The sequence below is a fragment of the Macrobrachium rosenbergii genome, chromosome 30, assembly GCF_040412425.1.
Source record: "Macrobrachium rosenbergii isolate ZJJX-2024 chromosome 30, ASM4041242v1, whole genome shotgun sequence".
NCBI lineage: Eukaryota > Metazoa > Arthropoda > Malacostraca > Decapoda > Palaemonidae > Macrobrachium > Macrobrachium rosenbergii.
Window position 1 is genome coordinate 28,096,154 of NC_089770.1, and position 18,316 is coordinate 28,114,469.

An 18,316-nucleotide genomic window follows, 5' to 3' on the forward strand; every position below is an offset into this window, starting at 1 on the left:
TGACTTCCTAAAATCTAGCAAGAGTAGGAAAGGCATCAGAGTCTAGACCTAACCAGGGAACAGCTTGGTGTCCCTGCCCAAGCTACAGGACCTTGCACTGGTGAACAAAAAATTGGCAAAAAGACAACTCCCCTTAGTCTCAAACAGGTCCATAACAGGTGATGCCCACAGCCCACTGTCTACAGCCAACCTCTGGATGTTGAGTTCCTCCCACTGCTATTACTTATCTCAGTGATATTACAACCCAACTAGTGTTAACAAAGAACTTAAGAATATTCTCTGTTTAAAATTTCATCCTAATTTCATCCCTGCAGTGCCCATTTTAAAAACTACTGATATTGACTTAGTTTATTTTGAGAAATAAACTAATGAAGAATAGCCTGCACAATTCAAACAATATTGTATGCACTATTCCTTGCAAAGAATGTAATAAGATTTATACTGGTCAACCATCAAAAGGACTAAAAGTAAGAAGCTCCCAAACAAATATGCCATTTCAAGAGGCTTATCAAATAATGGCATTGCAGATCATTGGCTTAAGACAGGCCATGTGTTTAACTGTAATAAGTCATTAATAATCTACAAGGTCAACAACTATCAGAAAAGGAATCTGCTAGAGACGGTGTTTATTGAGCCATGTGCACTAGGAATGTTAATCTCCACCCTGGATTATCCCTTGATCCTTTCTCCCTATCTTTTTTGTTTAAAGAACATGCTGCCCAGATTACCAAACTGTAACCCGGCCCCTCCTGTTTTTGTATATAAAGCTTCTTTTGTATTCAGTGTAAACTTGAAAATGTAGAATAAACTACAAAAGTACTTGTTCAAAGTCCTGGTTTTCACTCACCTTCTTATGTGGATTTTGTGATATTCTCAAGCACACATTCCTTCATGCTGCATTGGATATAATGTATAAATATAAACCTACACATTATGTATATATACCTACATTTGGTTTGTCTGATAACACTGCTACTTGTGCTCTACTTTACCTACACACTGCTTAAGTTCCTCTGACAGCTAAAAAATTCAGGATTATAGGTGTAACAGACCTCCTCCAATACCGGTTCAACTCCCAAAATTCTAGATCTCCCATGATCATGCTGCAGACCTACACTGAGGCATCCAAAGGACTAGGTCCTTCTTCCCATGAGAACTTAAACTAACATAGTATCTGATAAGAGGCCACCTGTTGACCCATGTTCAGGTAACAGGAAAGAACCCAAGCCTGATTCCTGTCAGGTCAAAACTTCCCCAAAATCACATGACCTTGATGAGAAGACCTCTGCTTCGCTAAAAAAACTCCTATAAGGACTGAAAACCTCTTAGAGGCAATCAGTGGCGATAAATGCTGCACATAAAGGCAAAACTTTATGAGCAAGAAAACCCTGAACAGTGAGAATATCTTTAACCCCAAAACCAAAAACCTGCGCAGGGACTAGTCCTTCCAAAATATTTGGAAAGAGACCTTTAGATTAATAAGTACAGTGGTTCTCTTCCTCCAATATATGGCAGCAAGAAAAAAATCTTAGGAAAGGCTTGCTTTACATGAACTGCATTAAAGCCTTGAACATGCACAAGCCACCTAATGAAATACAGCTCAAATGAAGTTTCTGTTTCCACAAAATCATACCTTAACTTCCTCTTACAGAAAGCAATTAACCTCTTCAAAAAAGAAACTGTGACCACTTATACACTGGTTGTATATCGAGGCACCTGATTCACCAATCAACAGAAGCACAAGCAATTGCCTTCCGCCACAGAACAAGTAGGATAAGTCTTAGCCACTGAAAATACGCCAGAGAGACCAGGGCAAAGACTACCATGCTCGATGGTGGAAGAGCAGCTGCTGACTGCACTGACCTAACTCCTGATAGGGACTACTAACGCCAACCACCTGCCTACTTAAATGGAGGCTGAAACAATAGTGCATACCAAGATTCGCTATAGGCAGGCAAAAGTCGAGCAGGAGACACTTGCAAAGGCGATAGGAGCGCAACTGGGAAACTTGCAAGTGAAAAGCACACAAGCAACAAGTGTACAAGCATTATGTGCACAGGCGTATGAGTGCAAACTAAAGGCACACAGGCAATACAAGTGTGAGCCATAGGCGTGCAAGCAATAGGCATACAAGACACAGGCACACAAGCGATAGGTGCACAAGCATAGGTGCACACACAATAGGTGCACAACCCGTAAGCACACACGTGGTTGGCAAAAGCCACAGGTGTGCAAGAGATACGCACACAAGCTATAGGCACGCAAGCGAGAGGCATACAAGCCAGAGACGCACAAACAATAGGCGCACAACCCATGGGCATGCACGTGACAGGCACGCATGCGACAGGTGTACAAGCCACAGGCGCGCAAGTGATAGGCGACGGGTAAGCAATAGACACACATGCACAAGAACGTGGCAGTGCAGCAAAATGCACAAATTTGTGCTAGATGCATGCAACTGGTGCATCTAAACTGCGAGGCGCATTATCACCCCAGCTGAAAAAATCCACAATACTGTACACAGGAAAGCTGAAGACAGTCTAGGTTTCTCACTAGAACCTAACTGATACTTATACTAGCCTTAAACCACAAACGATCCATAGCTATAGGGGACTGAAGTGAAACTGATCAAAACAAATGGTAACTTTCCTCGACCAGGCAGTCTAAACTCTCTTGACCCTTAAAGTGCGTCAGTCTGCATTTGGAATTTTCCCCATAAATGCGTAAAACTTCATAAAAATATAATAAAGCTCCAATTGGCTTCATATTTCTTTTGCTATAAGAAAAGACCCTACTTTTTCCATATCTGACATTATTTTTTTCTTAAAAGGTGATTATGGTACTGAAAAATGCTAAGTTTTAGAGAAAAATGGTAAAAAATAGCAAAAATAAAGCAAAACACCTTTGGTGGGCATTATTCATAATACTTGAGACAGCATTTTTTGGGGGAAGCTAAATCTATAGTAAAAGTGTGTGGAACAAATTTGCAACATCTCTTGATAAGTCAACACAACAATTGTTTTTTCTATGGTGAAATAGGTACCTTTTATCTAAAAATATTTTGAGATTTTGTAGTGTTGAAGGAAAGACTGGAAAAGAATCTACAATATAGCTTTTATTTTATACAGCACAACTTTTATTATATGAAAATATGAGAGAGAATCTCTTCTTGTATGATGTTAAGACATAGGAATGACACAGAACAGTATTCAGAGCATTATATAGAAAAAAATTATATTTTCTAATGTACTTTCATCTATGAGCCTCATATAGAAATGAAATAGGAATTTTCATTCAGAAAACTCTTGAAACAAAATTTTAACTAACCACTGGTTTTGCATAGATTTTTACATTCACGGGTCTTTTTGTACTTGCTTACAGTATGGTAAATTTTGAAGCATGGCACAATACACAAAGGGGGTTTATTATTACAAGTTTCACAGTGATATGTTGTTTGCCTTCTTCTGCACTGCCCCTTTTTCTTCAAGAAGCAGTCACTGCTTCTTATACTGCAAACAATACAATCAGGCTTGTGATTTTTGTTTGCAAATTGAGCCATGAAATGTCTGCCTGTGAGTCTGTCTGATAATGGTAATTCAAGTCACCTCTTAACAATCACTGGCCTTTTTGAATAACCTTCCAACAATCCATTTACTACCTGTTCTCTGAATTTCCTCTGACTTAGTTTTTTATTTGGATTTTGGATACCATAAGCTATTTTTGCATCCACCAAGGCCACCTCTATAACAAAATGCCATATAACCTGATACCATTTCTTCTTCCTCTGACTAAAATTATATGTTGCATTATTATAATAAGCTTGAACAGATGGTTTATGTACAATTCTGTCACATTTTTTTTTATTTTATTGTTATCCCTGTCACACTTGAATCACCTACAGTTGACAACATGTTCACTTTGCCTGTGTCCTGCCAAGTTGCTGCTAACATTGTACAGTATTTTCATTATTTGTCCATATTATTGGAAATTCTTTTTTCATTTTAGCTCTTCCCATTTCCTTAGGCAGACCCTTTCTGTTTACACGAACAGTGCCACAAGTACCCACACCTCTCTCCCTTAGCTTACTAAAAAGCTCTACACTTGTGTAAAAGTTATCCACAAAGAGTATATGGCCTTTATTTTCAAACCCTTCTAATAATGCTAAGGTAAAAATTATAAATAAAAGGCAAAAGCAAAAAAAAAAACTTTCCTAAGTAAGAGACACAAAACCCTGTAAACTGTCACAAATTACAAGATAAGAGTTACTGTTTGATCAGTGCTGACAAACCACTGATCAAACAATAACTCTTGTTCAAAATTTTCCAGTCTGAAATCCAAACTAACCTACACAATAAGCATAGCCTACATAGTTGTGTGAGTGATACAAAAACGAATAAAAACAATCATGACAGTGTATCTTGGATAAAAATGAAAAATAAGGCAGAAAACCAAAAGTAATCTAACCTACACAGCTGTGCTTGTGAAGCAAATACTGTACATGACAGGAAAGACAAGAACAAATAATAATGACTGGTTTTATGAGAGTTGAGTTTACATTGCTCAATCAGTACTAACTTTTCAACTTTTCCCAAATAAACTTGCCAAACCAATCAGTACTCATTTTTCATTTCCCAGACAACGTCCATGAAGCCTAGCTGGCCTAAATCACGCCTTTTTATTATTTCCAGAACAATGTCCACGAATCCTAGCCTACCAAAACACACAGGCATGCATGGCTTGACTAGGCTATCTTCGTCCTTTCTCTCTTCCCACTTCTTCCTCTGTTTCTCTATTTATATATATGAATATATGTCTATATAATATTATAGCCTAACAAAAATGTATATACATACATTATTCATTCACATGTTTGTGTACATCTATGATTGATTAAAAGGCTTGACATTTAAATGGCCAGTTAAAGGGCCAAACAATAACAGAGTCTGGCCGTTATATCGGCTTCATTTTACTATTACGTGAGCTTGCGGTAACTTATCAAGCATCATTTTAAACCAGCACTGATTCACGATAAAAAAAAATGCATTAATACACAAAACATACCAATTTATTTAGAATAAATAGACAAAATACAATTTATTTCTTGTCCAGCTGGGTGAGAAACTCTGGAGGTCTATTTGTTATTGTTACGTTTCGGGACGCCACCAACAGATGGTGCTAGATATCGACATCAAGTTTTCTCTAATGGTAAATAGAAGAAAATGGACCAGTAATTTTAAGGGTAAACATTTTTCTATGGTGGTAAACCAGAGTCAACGCACGCACTTCCACAACAATTAACTCTCGTTGCTCACAGGAGACAGGCGCACCCAAAGGGCTAAATACTACCAGAAAGAGACGAAGTATCACCGCTACCAAGCTGATCCAATACAGTAAAATTAAAGAAGGAAAACCATAGGGAGGCTCCTCTTATTCTTACCTGAGCAATCCTACCGGAAAACAAATTCTGGTGCTAGAACTGGTAACACTAATGCCAGACCTGGTGCCCTATCAGACCGCACAGAGGAAGGGGACAACGGGAACAGATCCACACCACTTTCTGACATGTCCCAGTTCCCTGTCATTCCAAGCCCAGAAGGAGTAAAACAGGACATGCCAAGGACAAGGCAAGAAAAAGCGGGGTCGCTGACCCTTCCTCCAACATGGGAATCAACCCAAACTTACCAAGACTCTCAGGAGGGTAGCGCAGAAAACGCTAATGATAACAACAATATCCGGCGAAACTTACACCAAGGTGAACATAAAAAATGACTCCATCCTATCAAATCTAATGCCCTGAATCGATGGGAAGCTCATTTGTTGTAAAAGATCAAAGAGAAGCAGCAGAGAACCTAACCAGTTACGTTATTGGCAATCCAGTTTTTCAGCACTTGTCTAGCAATGAAAATCAGCTACTGTATTTTCGGCGCCGATACGTGCCAATATCCGCTTATCGGCGCCGATAATCATGTATTGGTGCCGATACATACCAAACAGAGGCACTGATAACTGAAAATTGGCAATTTTCAGTTATCAGCGATTTTTGCTTATCCTCACAACGTCAGAACAGAACCCCTCCCGATAACTGGGGACTGCCTATGCTAAATGGGAAGCACACAAGACATGCATCCCTTTAACTTAAGTCTTATCCTCCATAGTTGTTTCGACAACCTAACAAGCTCTCTCCGTTTGTGATCAATTACCACATTTTGTTCAACTCCCATTCATATAGTTATCCAATCATAACCTTTCCCTCAGCAAAAACATATCATGAGGGTCAATAAAGTTGGAATACAGTAATGCCTATTATAGCAACTCTTACCTTACAGGTTCTTGCTGAACAAATATTAAAAAGTAAAAGAAAAAACCAACATAAAACCGAATACAATCTGTCGAACTCCTACCGAAAACGACAAAAGTAGACTGACCGGCTATGAGTGTTTGTACCTATCAGTCTCCTCATGAGGGGTGAGGGAAGTAGATGGATAGAACACGGACATTCATAGAAAACTGAGTGTTCTCATTTTTTTGTTTCAATTTGTTGAACTGCCGCTGGCGCGGAAGTAAAAGAGAGTCAAAAGCTTTCTACTGTTGCAGTCATTTGCAATAATCATAATTTCAAGGCTTGACACTGGCATTACTGCATATGACATCATCAGAATCTCAAAAGGTTAAGGATTCATACATTTAAATAGGTGGCATAGTTGGGGTAGTTGTTATTTACCGTACTTATTATACTACTTTCCTTACAAACCTTGACAGTTTAACAAACACTGAACTCCTGAACATGATAGTATCTTTAAAACTAGACTTGAAAGACCTCAACACTCACCTATTGAAATCCAGATATGCAATGTGACCATGATATATTCCAGGCTTTTTCTCTAACCAATTAGACACATTGTAGACAAAGCGCATCTGTAAAATCAAAATTCTAAATACTAATTTGTTGTAATAATAAAAGATTCTCAATTTTACTTCGGCTTGTATGGCTGGTAAGTGCATGCAAAATAAATACTGAGAAGGTACTTTTACAGTACTTGCAAGTATAATTCAACCACACCACTGATTTAGCCTTCTTAATTCTCATAGGGCTGGGCAAAAGAGTTTGTTCTTGATGAAAAAACATTATTAATGATGATAATGACTAACAAATTTCAACTTTTCAAAATTCAAGGAGTGGAAAAAGTAAAAATGTTGAAGATTCTGCCAAAGCTTCCTTAAAGAGATTTTTATACCAAACAATATTATGGTTAACAAAAGACAAAACCTTCTCTATTGTCTTCATCATCCCTAGGTTCAGCAGACTAGTTGTAATATTTGCAGTGGATGGAGTGAGTAAAAGTATAATGAGTGGACAGTATCTCTGAAATAGAAATTATTTCAATTTATTCATATGTTTTTATGAATATCCCCTTTAACTTTTCTACATATGGAGTGATTCATCAGATTAATTCCAGTATCGAATGAGACTCTGGTCTACTAAATAGCTGACAGGTGTATTGATGAATGATCATTGACAGTCTTCTCAGAGGGATGAGCAGCAAGTATAACTTAAGGACTCTGAGCATTAAGACGTCTGTGATGCCCTTAGGTGTCCTGGCCCACACATACACAGCACGGAATAGGTTAACAGAGCATCCTTCTCCGAGAGGAACAGAACATCGTGTGTCAAAGGAGAGAGACAAGAAAGCAGATGGAGCGTGGGAACAAATGAAAGAAGTTCGTGAAGGGGGGATGAGTATGAAGGAAAACAGAAATGTGAGAAATAAACAGAGATATAGGAATTTTTATCAAATTTGTTTTTTTAAATACTTATCTCTCTATTATGATAACTGTATTGCATGTGTCAGTAGAAGGATGATAAGTTTGAAAACTAAAAAAACTAGTAGGACTGTTTAGTCTGCACTATCTACTGACCCACCATATTCATTTAGTTTGAGCACTTATAAGTTTTCATTCAGTTTTTCTCTATCCACACAAGTGGGGAGGTGGGGGATGATACATAATAGAGAGGTAAGTATTCAAAAGCTAGCAAAATTTTAAAAGTAATTTGTATTTTTCATAATGTACACACCTGAATTTTTTTACATAGGATGTTGCTTGCGAACCCGAGCTGGAACTGCCATTCAAACTTATTAACAAGGTAGTCAACTACCAACAGGTAGGGGGGAAGCCCCACTCACTTGTTGGTTAGCACTCCACTTTGCCTTCTGGCCCAGAAACCAGAGGGGGGAGGTGGCTGAAGTGGGCTGTAAATACAGCAAATTTTAAAAGTAATTTGTATTTTTCCCACCATACAAACCTGAAGTTCTTTACAAGCGAGAACTGGAATGGCTATTTTACTTTCAGACAAGGTCGTTAACTACCGACAGTAGGAGGAAGCCCTGCCCACTTGTTGGTCTCCCTCCACTTTGCCTTTTACCCCAGGTACCACTAAGAAGGGTGGCTGAGGTAGGACGTGAAAAAAAAGAACTTCAGGTGTGCATGTTAGGAAAAATAGCACAATTTTAAGTAATTCATATTTTCCTAACATACAAACCCAAAGGTCTTTACATGGAGATTCAGCTTGCGAATGCAAGCTAGCATAGCTGTTCAACTTTCAGACAAGGTCGTTAACTACCGACAATAAGGGGAAACCCTGCCCACTTGTTGGTCTGCCCTCCACTTTGCCTTTCAGCCAAGGAACCAGAATGAGGGGTGGCTGAGGTGGGACATGAACAAAGAACTTCAGGTTTATATGTTAGGAAAAATAGCAAATTCTTAAAGTAATTTATATTTTTCATAACATACAAACCTAAAGGTCTTTACATAAAGATTTAGCTTGTGAGCGCAAGCTGGAGTGGCTGTTTAACTTTCAGACAAGGTCACTAACTACCGGCAGTAGGGAGAAACCCCGCTCACCTATCGGTCTGCACTCCAATTTGCCTTTCAGCCCAGGAACCAGAATGAGGTGGGCAGCAAATGTAAAGACCTTCAGGTATGTATGTTAGGAAAAACACAAATTACTCAAAAAATCTATTATTTGTTCCTACACAAATATAAACCTTCATTCTTTAAATAGGAAACTTACCCATTGGTGGGGGTTAGTCTGGGCAAATATCTGAACTGACTGGTTTGGTTCTACCCATCCAGGAATACCCTCCTGGCCTTGAAGAGCTGAGGAAGGAATCCCGCACCTCTAGCTTGTTGGATCTATGGGATGTTGCAACTGCTAGACTTCTAGGCTTAAAGTAATGAGTTTACATCATTACTCTTGAAGAAGGCTTGGAGGAACCCAAAATTGCTGGAAACAATAAAACTTGCTAATAAAACCAAGGGGTTTGTTTCACTGTCTACCCCTCTATCCCTTTGTCTAAAGAGAGGGGAGCCATGCATCCGATCAATCTACAAAAAGATGGACAGGATGCCCTTATCATGTAGTCACCTGCAAAACTCATCCGTCCGGCATGTGACGGAACGTTAACTGCCTCTCTGGGCTATGAGAGAGAAAGGTAAAAGAAAAAAAAGAGGAAACTAATGAGAGAGAAAGGTAAAAGAAAAAAAAGAGGAAACTAGTTACTCACACACATTCTCTCCCACTTACTGATCACCTTGGACAAGATGCTCCTGTCCACTTATGGGAGCTAGATGAGCTACACAATTTGTTGGTCAGCCACCATAAGACCCAAGGAAAAACGTGTCCAAGGACTTGTGGGCAAAATCCCAGGGGTAAAATGAGGTAAATGTGGTCTGGCATGACCACGTACCTGCTCATATTACCTGCTGAACTGACAGGTTCTTTCAGAATGCAAAGGATAGGGCAATGGGCTGAACTCCCATCTACCTCATTTGATTGAAGTCCAAAAGAGATTGTGGCCATGGGCACCTCTTTCTTGCTCAAGTGGACTAATGAAGTAGCATCTCATCCCGGTCATTACCTACAAAGTCCTTGCAGGAGGGGATTGAAAAAGGGTTTGAATCTCGCATCAGGGACTGATGGATTCTGAGTCTTAGTTACGAATTCTGGGACCAACTCAAGCATAGCAGATCCCCATCCCCTCGAGCGCTAACACTGAAGGATATGAAGTTTCCCTACTCTTCACCAAAGCAGGGCAAGCAAGGAAAAGTCTTAAGAATCAAATCTCTGTCTGACGGCTCTCAACGGCTTGTATGGTGTACGGTGTACGAGCTAGGCTAAAGACAAGTCACGTCCCACTCAGGGGGTCTGAATTCCCTGGGTGGACAAGACTGTTCAAAACTTCTCAGAAGCATAAAGATTGCCCACAGGGACAAGAGGTCTATTCCATTCAACCGAAGGACTTGGCCAAAAGCAACCCTTAATAGCCGAAACCGAGAGAAGCTTCTCACTGAAGAAAGGTGAGAAAGTATGCTACCTGCTGAAGAAAAGCTCTTACTGGAAAGATATCCTGTTGATTACACCAACCACAGAAGACGGCTCATTTTCCCAGGTACACCCGCTGAGGGTTTCTACAGGTATCCAGATATCTCCTTCGCTATGTGGCGAGAAATAGCAAATTCTTAAATCAACTTGTATTTTTCCTAGTATACACACCTGAAGGTCTTTACATAGAATTTAGCTTGTAGATGCGAGCTGGAACAGCCATTTAACTTTCAGATAATGTCCTTATCTACCAATGGTAGGGGGAAGCCCCGCCCACCTGTTGGTTTGCACTCCAGTTTGCCTTTCAACCCAGGTAACAGAATGAGGGGTGGCTGAGGTGGGACATAAATGTAAAGACCTTCAGGTTTGTATGTTAGGAAAAATACAAATTACTTTAAAAATTTGCTATTTGTTCCTACACAAATACAAACCTTCAGTCTTTACATTGGGACTCACCCCTTGGAGGGTGGAGTCTGGGTAAATCTCTCAACTGGCTGGTATTTCTTCCCACCTGGAAACAACTTCCTGGTCTTGAAGGGCTGAGGAAGAAATCTCACACCTCTAGCTTGTTGAACATATGGGATGTTACAACTGCCAGACTTTACGGCATGAATAAGTTTGTATCATTATTTCAATAAAGGCTTGGATGAACTAAGAATGTTGTCAATTCCTCTCTCCCCTTGTCTAGAGAGAGAGAGAGAGGGGGGGAGACATGCATCTGAAAATCTACAAAAGACTCAGCTGCATGGCTTGCCAGTCCAGCATGTGATGACTTGCTACCTGCCTTTGCCCTACGGGAGAGAAAGGTAAAAGAGAAAAAGGAGAAGACCAATCACTCGCACATATTCTCTCCGCTTACCAAACACCTTGGGCAAGATGCTATGTGTCCCCTTAGGGGAGCCAGATGAGTTACACAACTTGTTGAGCAGCCATCACAGGACCCACGGAAAACATGACCAAGGACTTGTGGGCAACGTCCCAAAAGTAGAACGACGTGAATGTGGTTTGGCGTGAACACACCCCCGTTCAGTAATGCCTGCTAAACCAACAGGTTCTTCCAGAATGTGAGAGAAAGGGCAGTGCCCCAACCTCATGAGCTCTCGCCCAGACTGTGCTCCCGTCTACCTTGTCAGACAAAGAGTATGCCCACTTGATCCTCTCACTTAGCCAGAAAGAGACTGTGTTCTTGGAACCTCTTTCTTGGTCAAGCCAGTACTAACGAAGAGGCATCGACATTCAGGCCTGAAATGCTGAGTTCTCTTAAGGTAGTATTGCAACACCAACCTTAACTGAACAAAGCAGCAACTACCCGATCACCACCTACAAAGTCCTCTAGGGAGGATCAAAATGATTCGAATCTAGTGTTCGTGACTGATGGATTCTGAGTCTTCGTTACAAATTCCTGGACAAACTCGAGTGTAACAGATCCCCAATCCCTCCAAGTGCTTAACATCGAAGGAAAGGCCATGAAATTTCCATACTCTCTTCGCCAAAGCTAGGGCAAGCAAGAAAATAGTCTTAAAACTCAGATCCCTGTCTGACAACTCTCGACAGCTCATAAGGGGCACGAGTTGAGCTCCTTAAAACAAGAGTCACGGCCGACACAGGGGGCCTGAATTCCATGAGTGGGCAAGACTGTTTAAAGCTTCTCAAAAGCATGCAGATCTCCCATGAGGACAACAGATCTACCTCCTTCAACCAGAGGACCTAGCCAAGGGCAGCACTATATCCCTTGATAGCTGCATCTGAAGAGAAGCTTTCTGGGAGAAGTTACTCTTGGCAAAGACAGACGAGAAAATCCACTAACTACTGAAGAGTAGCTCTAACCTCTAACCTGGGAGATACCCCATCGACGACACCACCCACAGAAGATGGCCCATTTCCCCTAGTACACAGCCGCTAAGGACTTCCGCAGGTATCCAGACATCTTCTCTGTGCGGTGAGAAAAGCCTCTCGCTCACAGGAGATGCTGGATAGTCTCCAGGCATGAAGTGCCAGCCCTTCCATTGTCTGGTGATACCTCTCTACATGTGGCTGGCACAGCAGGTTATGCCACGGGGAATCTCTTAGCACCTCAGATAGCGGAGCTAGCAGGTCCAGATACCACCAGAGTCAACCTGGAAGTTGGAGTGATCATGACCTTGTTGATCACCCAACGAATCAGGCATAACGGAGGGAAGGCGTAAGCTCCTAGGTTGTCCCATGGGTGCTAGAAAGCATCTTCCATCACCGTCCATGGATCTAGTACAATGAAGCAAAACACTGGTAACTTCTTCTTGTGCCGGGTTGCATAAAGATCTATCACTGGAAGGCCCAAAAGATCAAATAACATCTCCTCAATGTCTTGGTGTAGACCACTCTGTCCCTATCTCCTGACTCTGGCAGAGCTTCTCTGCCACAATGTTCTGGGACCAGAATGTACCTGGCTTACAGCTCCACTGAGTGTGCTACCACCCACTCATGAACCTGCACCGCAAACTCGTGTAGCTGGAAGGAAACCAGCCCTTCCTGCTTGCTGAAGTATGCCACTACAGTACTGTGGTGTTGTTGTTCATCAACACCACAGGGTACCCCAATCACTTGGTCCTGAAACTCTTGGAGGGCTAAAAAATCTGCCTTGAATTCCAGGACATTTATGTGGAGGTGCCAGTCGTTGTGGTTCCACACAACTGACACTAGTACTGTAACCCTCCAGGTAAGCGCCCCATCCCTTGGTTGATGCATCAAAAAACAGAAACATCTCGGGTGAGAGAGTACCCAACAGGGAGCTGAAAGAGTCCTGACTGCACACCTCTATGAGGAGCCGAGGAAGTCTGAGACTTCCTCTGACCCAAGGAGGAAGGGCCAGCATGACCCAAGGGTTGGGCTGCAGTGCCACATGAGGATCTAGAGCTCTCTGTCCCTACTTGGTGAACAAGCTTGTCATTGTTTTCGATGTGTAGCCTGTCCACCACAGCCCCAACCCCTCCTCTAGCAAAGAGGGAGGTAGAACCCAGTACCAGTCCATTCCTGAGTGCTAATGCCGAATCGGATCCAACAAACCTGGAGAATTACGGCGTGTCTTGCCTCTTTAGAACCAGGTTCACCCACAGGTTTGCTGTCTGGTCAGCTAGGTAGGTTATGGCCCTACCTTCAAACAACATCAGTCTCTGAAAAGTGGTATCTTCCTTGGGTGTAGGGAGCCCATAAAAAAGGATGCATTCTTGGTCACCAACAGTGACCACAGATCAGTCCAGGAGACCTAGAATGCTGCCACGGCAGTCAATTCCTGTGCCTCTGCCTCTGACTAAGAGAGAGAGACTCCCTCTGCAAGAAGGCAATCAAACGACAGACCAAGACACAGATGGGTCCGGTCCAGGTCAACCTGTTTTGTCAGCAATGGGCTCTCCGAGGGAATGTAGTATTTCCTCTGGTGAACAAGAAGTGGAGGAAGTGTCTTGCACAAGCAACTCAAATTAAGTGAGTTCTCCTGCCCAGATACTAGAGAACCCACCCGGTCCAGGATCTCTTCAGCAAGTCTCTACAAAGGCAAGCCCATCAAAACCTGGGTTCCTTCTGCGGTCCCCAAAAGGACTTGATGGCCAATGAACAGTCTAGGAAAAGCCAAGGTCTTTTTCTCGAGATCGTTATACGTGTACTGCCATATCAGGCTAATGATCTCCAAAAAAGTGCCTCTGTAATTTGGGGATATCCAAGTCCTGGGGTGTAGGACCCACGGGTCCCTCCAGGTCACAGTCCTCCCAAATCATTCCCTCTGCAGGAAAGGGACGAATATCTAAGCCCGCTGCAAAGCAGCAGCAGTTGGTGAAGAGGAAACCACTCCCTTAGAAGTGGTAACAATAGGTGGAAGTTTGGCCGGGGGTAAGAAAGTACCGGAGAGAATCTTCAGTATCACCAGCAGAGTACTGCAATCCGATGACAATGGAGAAACTGTCTTCTCTCTTCTTGCCAGCAAACTTCACCCATTGTTCCAAAAGCCAGACCTGACACTCCAAACCAGGGCTTGATTGATTACAGTCATGCCTATGGCATGCCACATACAATATATGAGGATCCACCTCGATTAATGAGAGGAATTGATTACAGGGTTTGTCTTTCCCCGGCAACACATAGGGTTATCGGTTTCCTCTCATGAGCAGGCAGTTGTAAATCTGGGATTTGTATACTGTATTCACAACAATATATGCATGCAAAAAAGAAAACAAAAAAAGCATGAAAGGCAAACGGAAGTTGCGCAGACAGCTCAGCAGACATCTTCAAAGTGGAGTGCAGACCAGCAAGAGGGCAGGACTTCCCCCTATCATCAGCAGTTAACGACCTTGTCAGAAAGTTAAAACTGCCATTTCAGCTCATATCCACAGCTAAATCCTATGTAAAGATTTTCAGGTCTGTATTAGGAACAAACAGCCCTCTTTAACTTCCTGGTGATACCTCTCAATATGCGGCTGGCACAGAAAGTTGTGCCGTGGGGAAATCTCTCTCAAGGCCTTGGATAACAGAACCAGCAAGTCCAGGAACCACTTGGCACGTGGCCACTGGAAGCAACCATAGTCAATCAGAAATTTAGGGTGATTAGAGCCCTGTTGATCACCTGATGAATCAGACAAAACAGAGGGCACGTGTAAGCCTCTAAGTTGTGCCCCTGTGTTAGAGCCAGAAGAGACAATTAGTGTCTAATAAAGTACTGTAGAGGCAGATGGTTTCAAGTGAAAATATGTAAGGCTGTTCAGACTAAATTTTCCTTAATATTAATTTATTCTGTAAACTAACTTACAACTAATAAATGGAATTTTGGGCCCTTTTACAATACCGGGTGGCCAAAATTAGAACAATACAGTAATACTGTACTCAAACATATATGTACACACAAAAGTGTAGTGTCATTGTGATTACAGTAATCTGTACAAAGAGTGGTTATTTTACTGGAGCAAATACCATTCTTAAGGTCTGATTCAGGTGTTTATTCTGTTTCATTTGGTCTCTACCACCATTGGCTGCCTAACTCCAAGTTCATTCTAAGTTTCAAGGAATGAGATAGTATAAAGTAAAGAAGAAAAAGAAACAACTTCTCCCCTTCTAGACTGCCTTTGTGGCAGTATTTATGTGACTTAAAATTGGATAAATGTGAAGTGTACTAACTGCAGAACACTGATAGGTGATGTGTGGTATATGATGAACTATTCAGTAGCTTCAATCTTTGAAAACAATCAACTGTGATAAAATTGCAGTGGTGGTTTGTTTCAATAACCTTAAGTAAAAGACATATTGTGGAAGTATACGGGTGCAACTGTTTTTTTTTAACTTGAGTACTAATTCAGTGTCATCTGTTTGCACATTGTTGGTGGGTCTCATACGGACTTCGAGTACTGAGTATTTTATTGTCGTTAAAAATGTCCGTGTTTACAATCCCTGATACTGTATGTCCATGTATATAAAGGGAAAAGTATATATAAAATATTCTTTTGCTTGCATTAAAGAACCTAAGGTTGAAGGGACAAGTAAACACTAAGTATATATATGTCCATATAATCTGTCTAATCTATTTTGTATGTATTGCTGTTGAATTGCAGGCAGGGAGTAATTCGTTTGATATGCAAATTTCGTTGCTTGTGTTTAATCCTTAATCATTAAGTAGTTGTAGGAAGTTGGTGTGACTGAGTGTGTATGTTGTAGTTTGGCGTCTTAAAAAGCTTTACAATTTGCATTTTGCATTTTTGTGTGTACATATAAGTTTGAGTATTATTGTTCTAATTTTGGCCACCCAGTATTGTAAAAGGGGCCCAAAATTCCACTTATCAGTTGCAAGTTAGTTTATAGAATAAATTAATATTAAGGAAAATTTAGCCTGAATAGCCTTACATATTTTCACTTGAAACCATCTGCCTTTACTTTATTTGACACTTCAATTGTTCCTTCTGGCTCCGACACCGGGTGCTGGAAAGCGTTCTCCATCAAAACAAATAGGTCATTGAGCAGAACACCAGTAGGTCACAAAGAGATCATGGTTGGAACTCCCCTGACTCTAAAGGTTTCTCTGCAATGTCTTGGTGTAAGGCCTCCATTCCTATCACCTGGCTCTGGCGACTGAGCTTGCATGTCACTTACATTCTGAGACGCCAGGATGTAACTTGGCAGACAGCTCCACTAAGCGTGCTACAGCCACTCATGCACCTGTACTGCCAACCTGTGCAGCTAGGACACCAATTCCCTCTGCTTGCTGACATACGTCTCTATCATAGTGTTGTCGCTCATCAACACCAAGGAGTGCCCCATCACTGAGTCCCAAAACTCTTGCGGGGCTAAAAAGCTGCCTTGAGTTCCAGGACACTGATGTGTAGGTGCCTGTCATTCTGGTCCACACACACCTGAAACCAAGAATTCTTCCAGGTGTGCGTTCCATCCCTTAGCAGATGCGTCCGACAACAGAAGCACCTCGGGAGGGGGAGTACCCAACAGCACCCCTAAAAAGAGGCTCCTGTTGCCTAACTGCCAAACTAGATTTCTCCTTGCTTCCTCCAACAGAGGAACAAGAGAGAAAGGAGGGTCACTCACTGGAGACCAATACTCCTTCATCCTCCACTAAAGGGAGCGGGGATGAAGCTGCCCTGAGGGGCCATCTCCAATGACAAAAGGTGACCCAGACCAACATGCCACCACTGAGCAGATTGTTCCTGTCAAGACACAAACTTCTGCGCTGCTTCTTTGAACCTATCAACATAAGAATCCGATGGGAAGGCCATCACTACAGTACTGCCATGTCTACCTGTGTCGTAGTTTCACTTTCTTGAGAACCAGTGCTGATTATATCAAGAAAGAGCAGCAGTCCAGTTATGCAATTTTTGGAGGGAAAATCACACAATTGATACTTAACCTAGTTTTATGTACAAATAATCCACAATCCACCCAATAATTTCAGTCCTGTGGACAACAGCTCACTGGATTATACCCTACCTATCCGCTATCTAATCTATTTCAATCCGGCTCAATGATCATCAATATGCATGTACAACATATACAATTAAGTAAATACGATTATCATGAAAATGACATTTTTATAATAAAATAAAGTTTTATATATACTTACCCTGTAATTACATTGCTGGAGTTTCTACTTAACAGCATCTTGAATTTTGCAATTCATGGTTAAACTCTTCTTCTTCTGTCTGAGTCGGTGACTAGGCCCTGTCCACTTTGTGGGAAGGAGAGGAACAACTCATGAAAAGAGCCTCAATTTGTTTTTGCTGAAATATCCATGTGAGGGAAGGAGGGCAGGCCCTACTCGTAATTACTGGGTAAGTATATATAAAACTTTATCTTATTATAAAAATGTCATTTTCATATATGTAACTTACCCAGTAATTACACTGCTGAATCCCACACTGATAGGTTCTGGGGATTGATGGACATATTATAACCAACCATTGTGACAACAATGAATTGCAAATATAACATGTTAGCATCGATAAATGCTTACTCTTCCTTACCTGGTGTGAGAACTGCTGTGGGTAGGTACTGCCTCTGGTTGGCACTCATCTCAACCTGTGGTGGTGTGGGAGATAACCATAGCACACCTCTACTGACATGGGACTTTCCAGCGAACAAATATTCTATTGGCTGAGAAAGTATCAAAATGAGCTATGTGGCAATGGATACTTCTGATGGCCTACAAAGCTTCAGTGTTTGCCCCTGCCCAGGGTGCAGAACCAGAAATCAAAACCAACCAGAATGCCTAGTCACCTTACACCATAAAATTAAAAACTCCATCACCAAAATCAAAAAGCTGGTAGATACTCTAGGTATACAGTACCATCCAGTCTCCCCTAGGACACAGCTTAACAAACTAAAATGAAGACATTTGTGGGGGGAAAAGGGTGCTCCCTACACTTCCTCGCCCACCATTATGCCCATTACGGACAAGGGTCCCAAAGTACTGCA

The 18,316-nt window shown here is 41.6% G+C and overlaps 1 protein-coding gene across 3 annotated transcripts in view; it reads right to left on the reverse strand.

Moving 5' to 3' along the window:
• The window catches only part of LOC136855145 (heparan sulfate 2-O-sulfotransferase 1-like), a 110,324-nt gene that overhangs the window by 63,926 nt on the left and 28,082 nt on the right, over positions 1-18,316 (reverse strand). For all 3 annotated transcript variants that reach the window (XM_067132039.1, XM_067132036.1, XM_067132038.1), the window contains one exon: positions 6,830-6,915. In XM_067132039.1, coding sequence (XP_066988140.1) covers positions 6,830-6,915 — 86 coding nt within the window. The remainder of the gene's footprint in view (positions 1-6,829; positions 6,916-18,316) is intronic.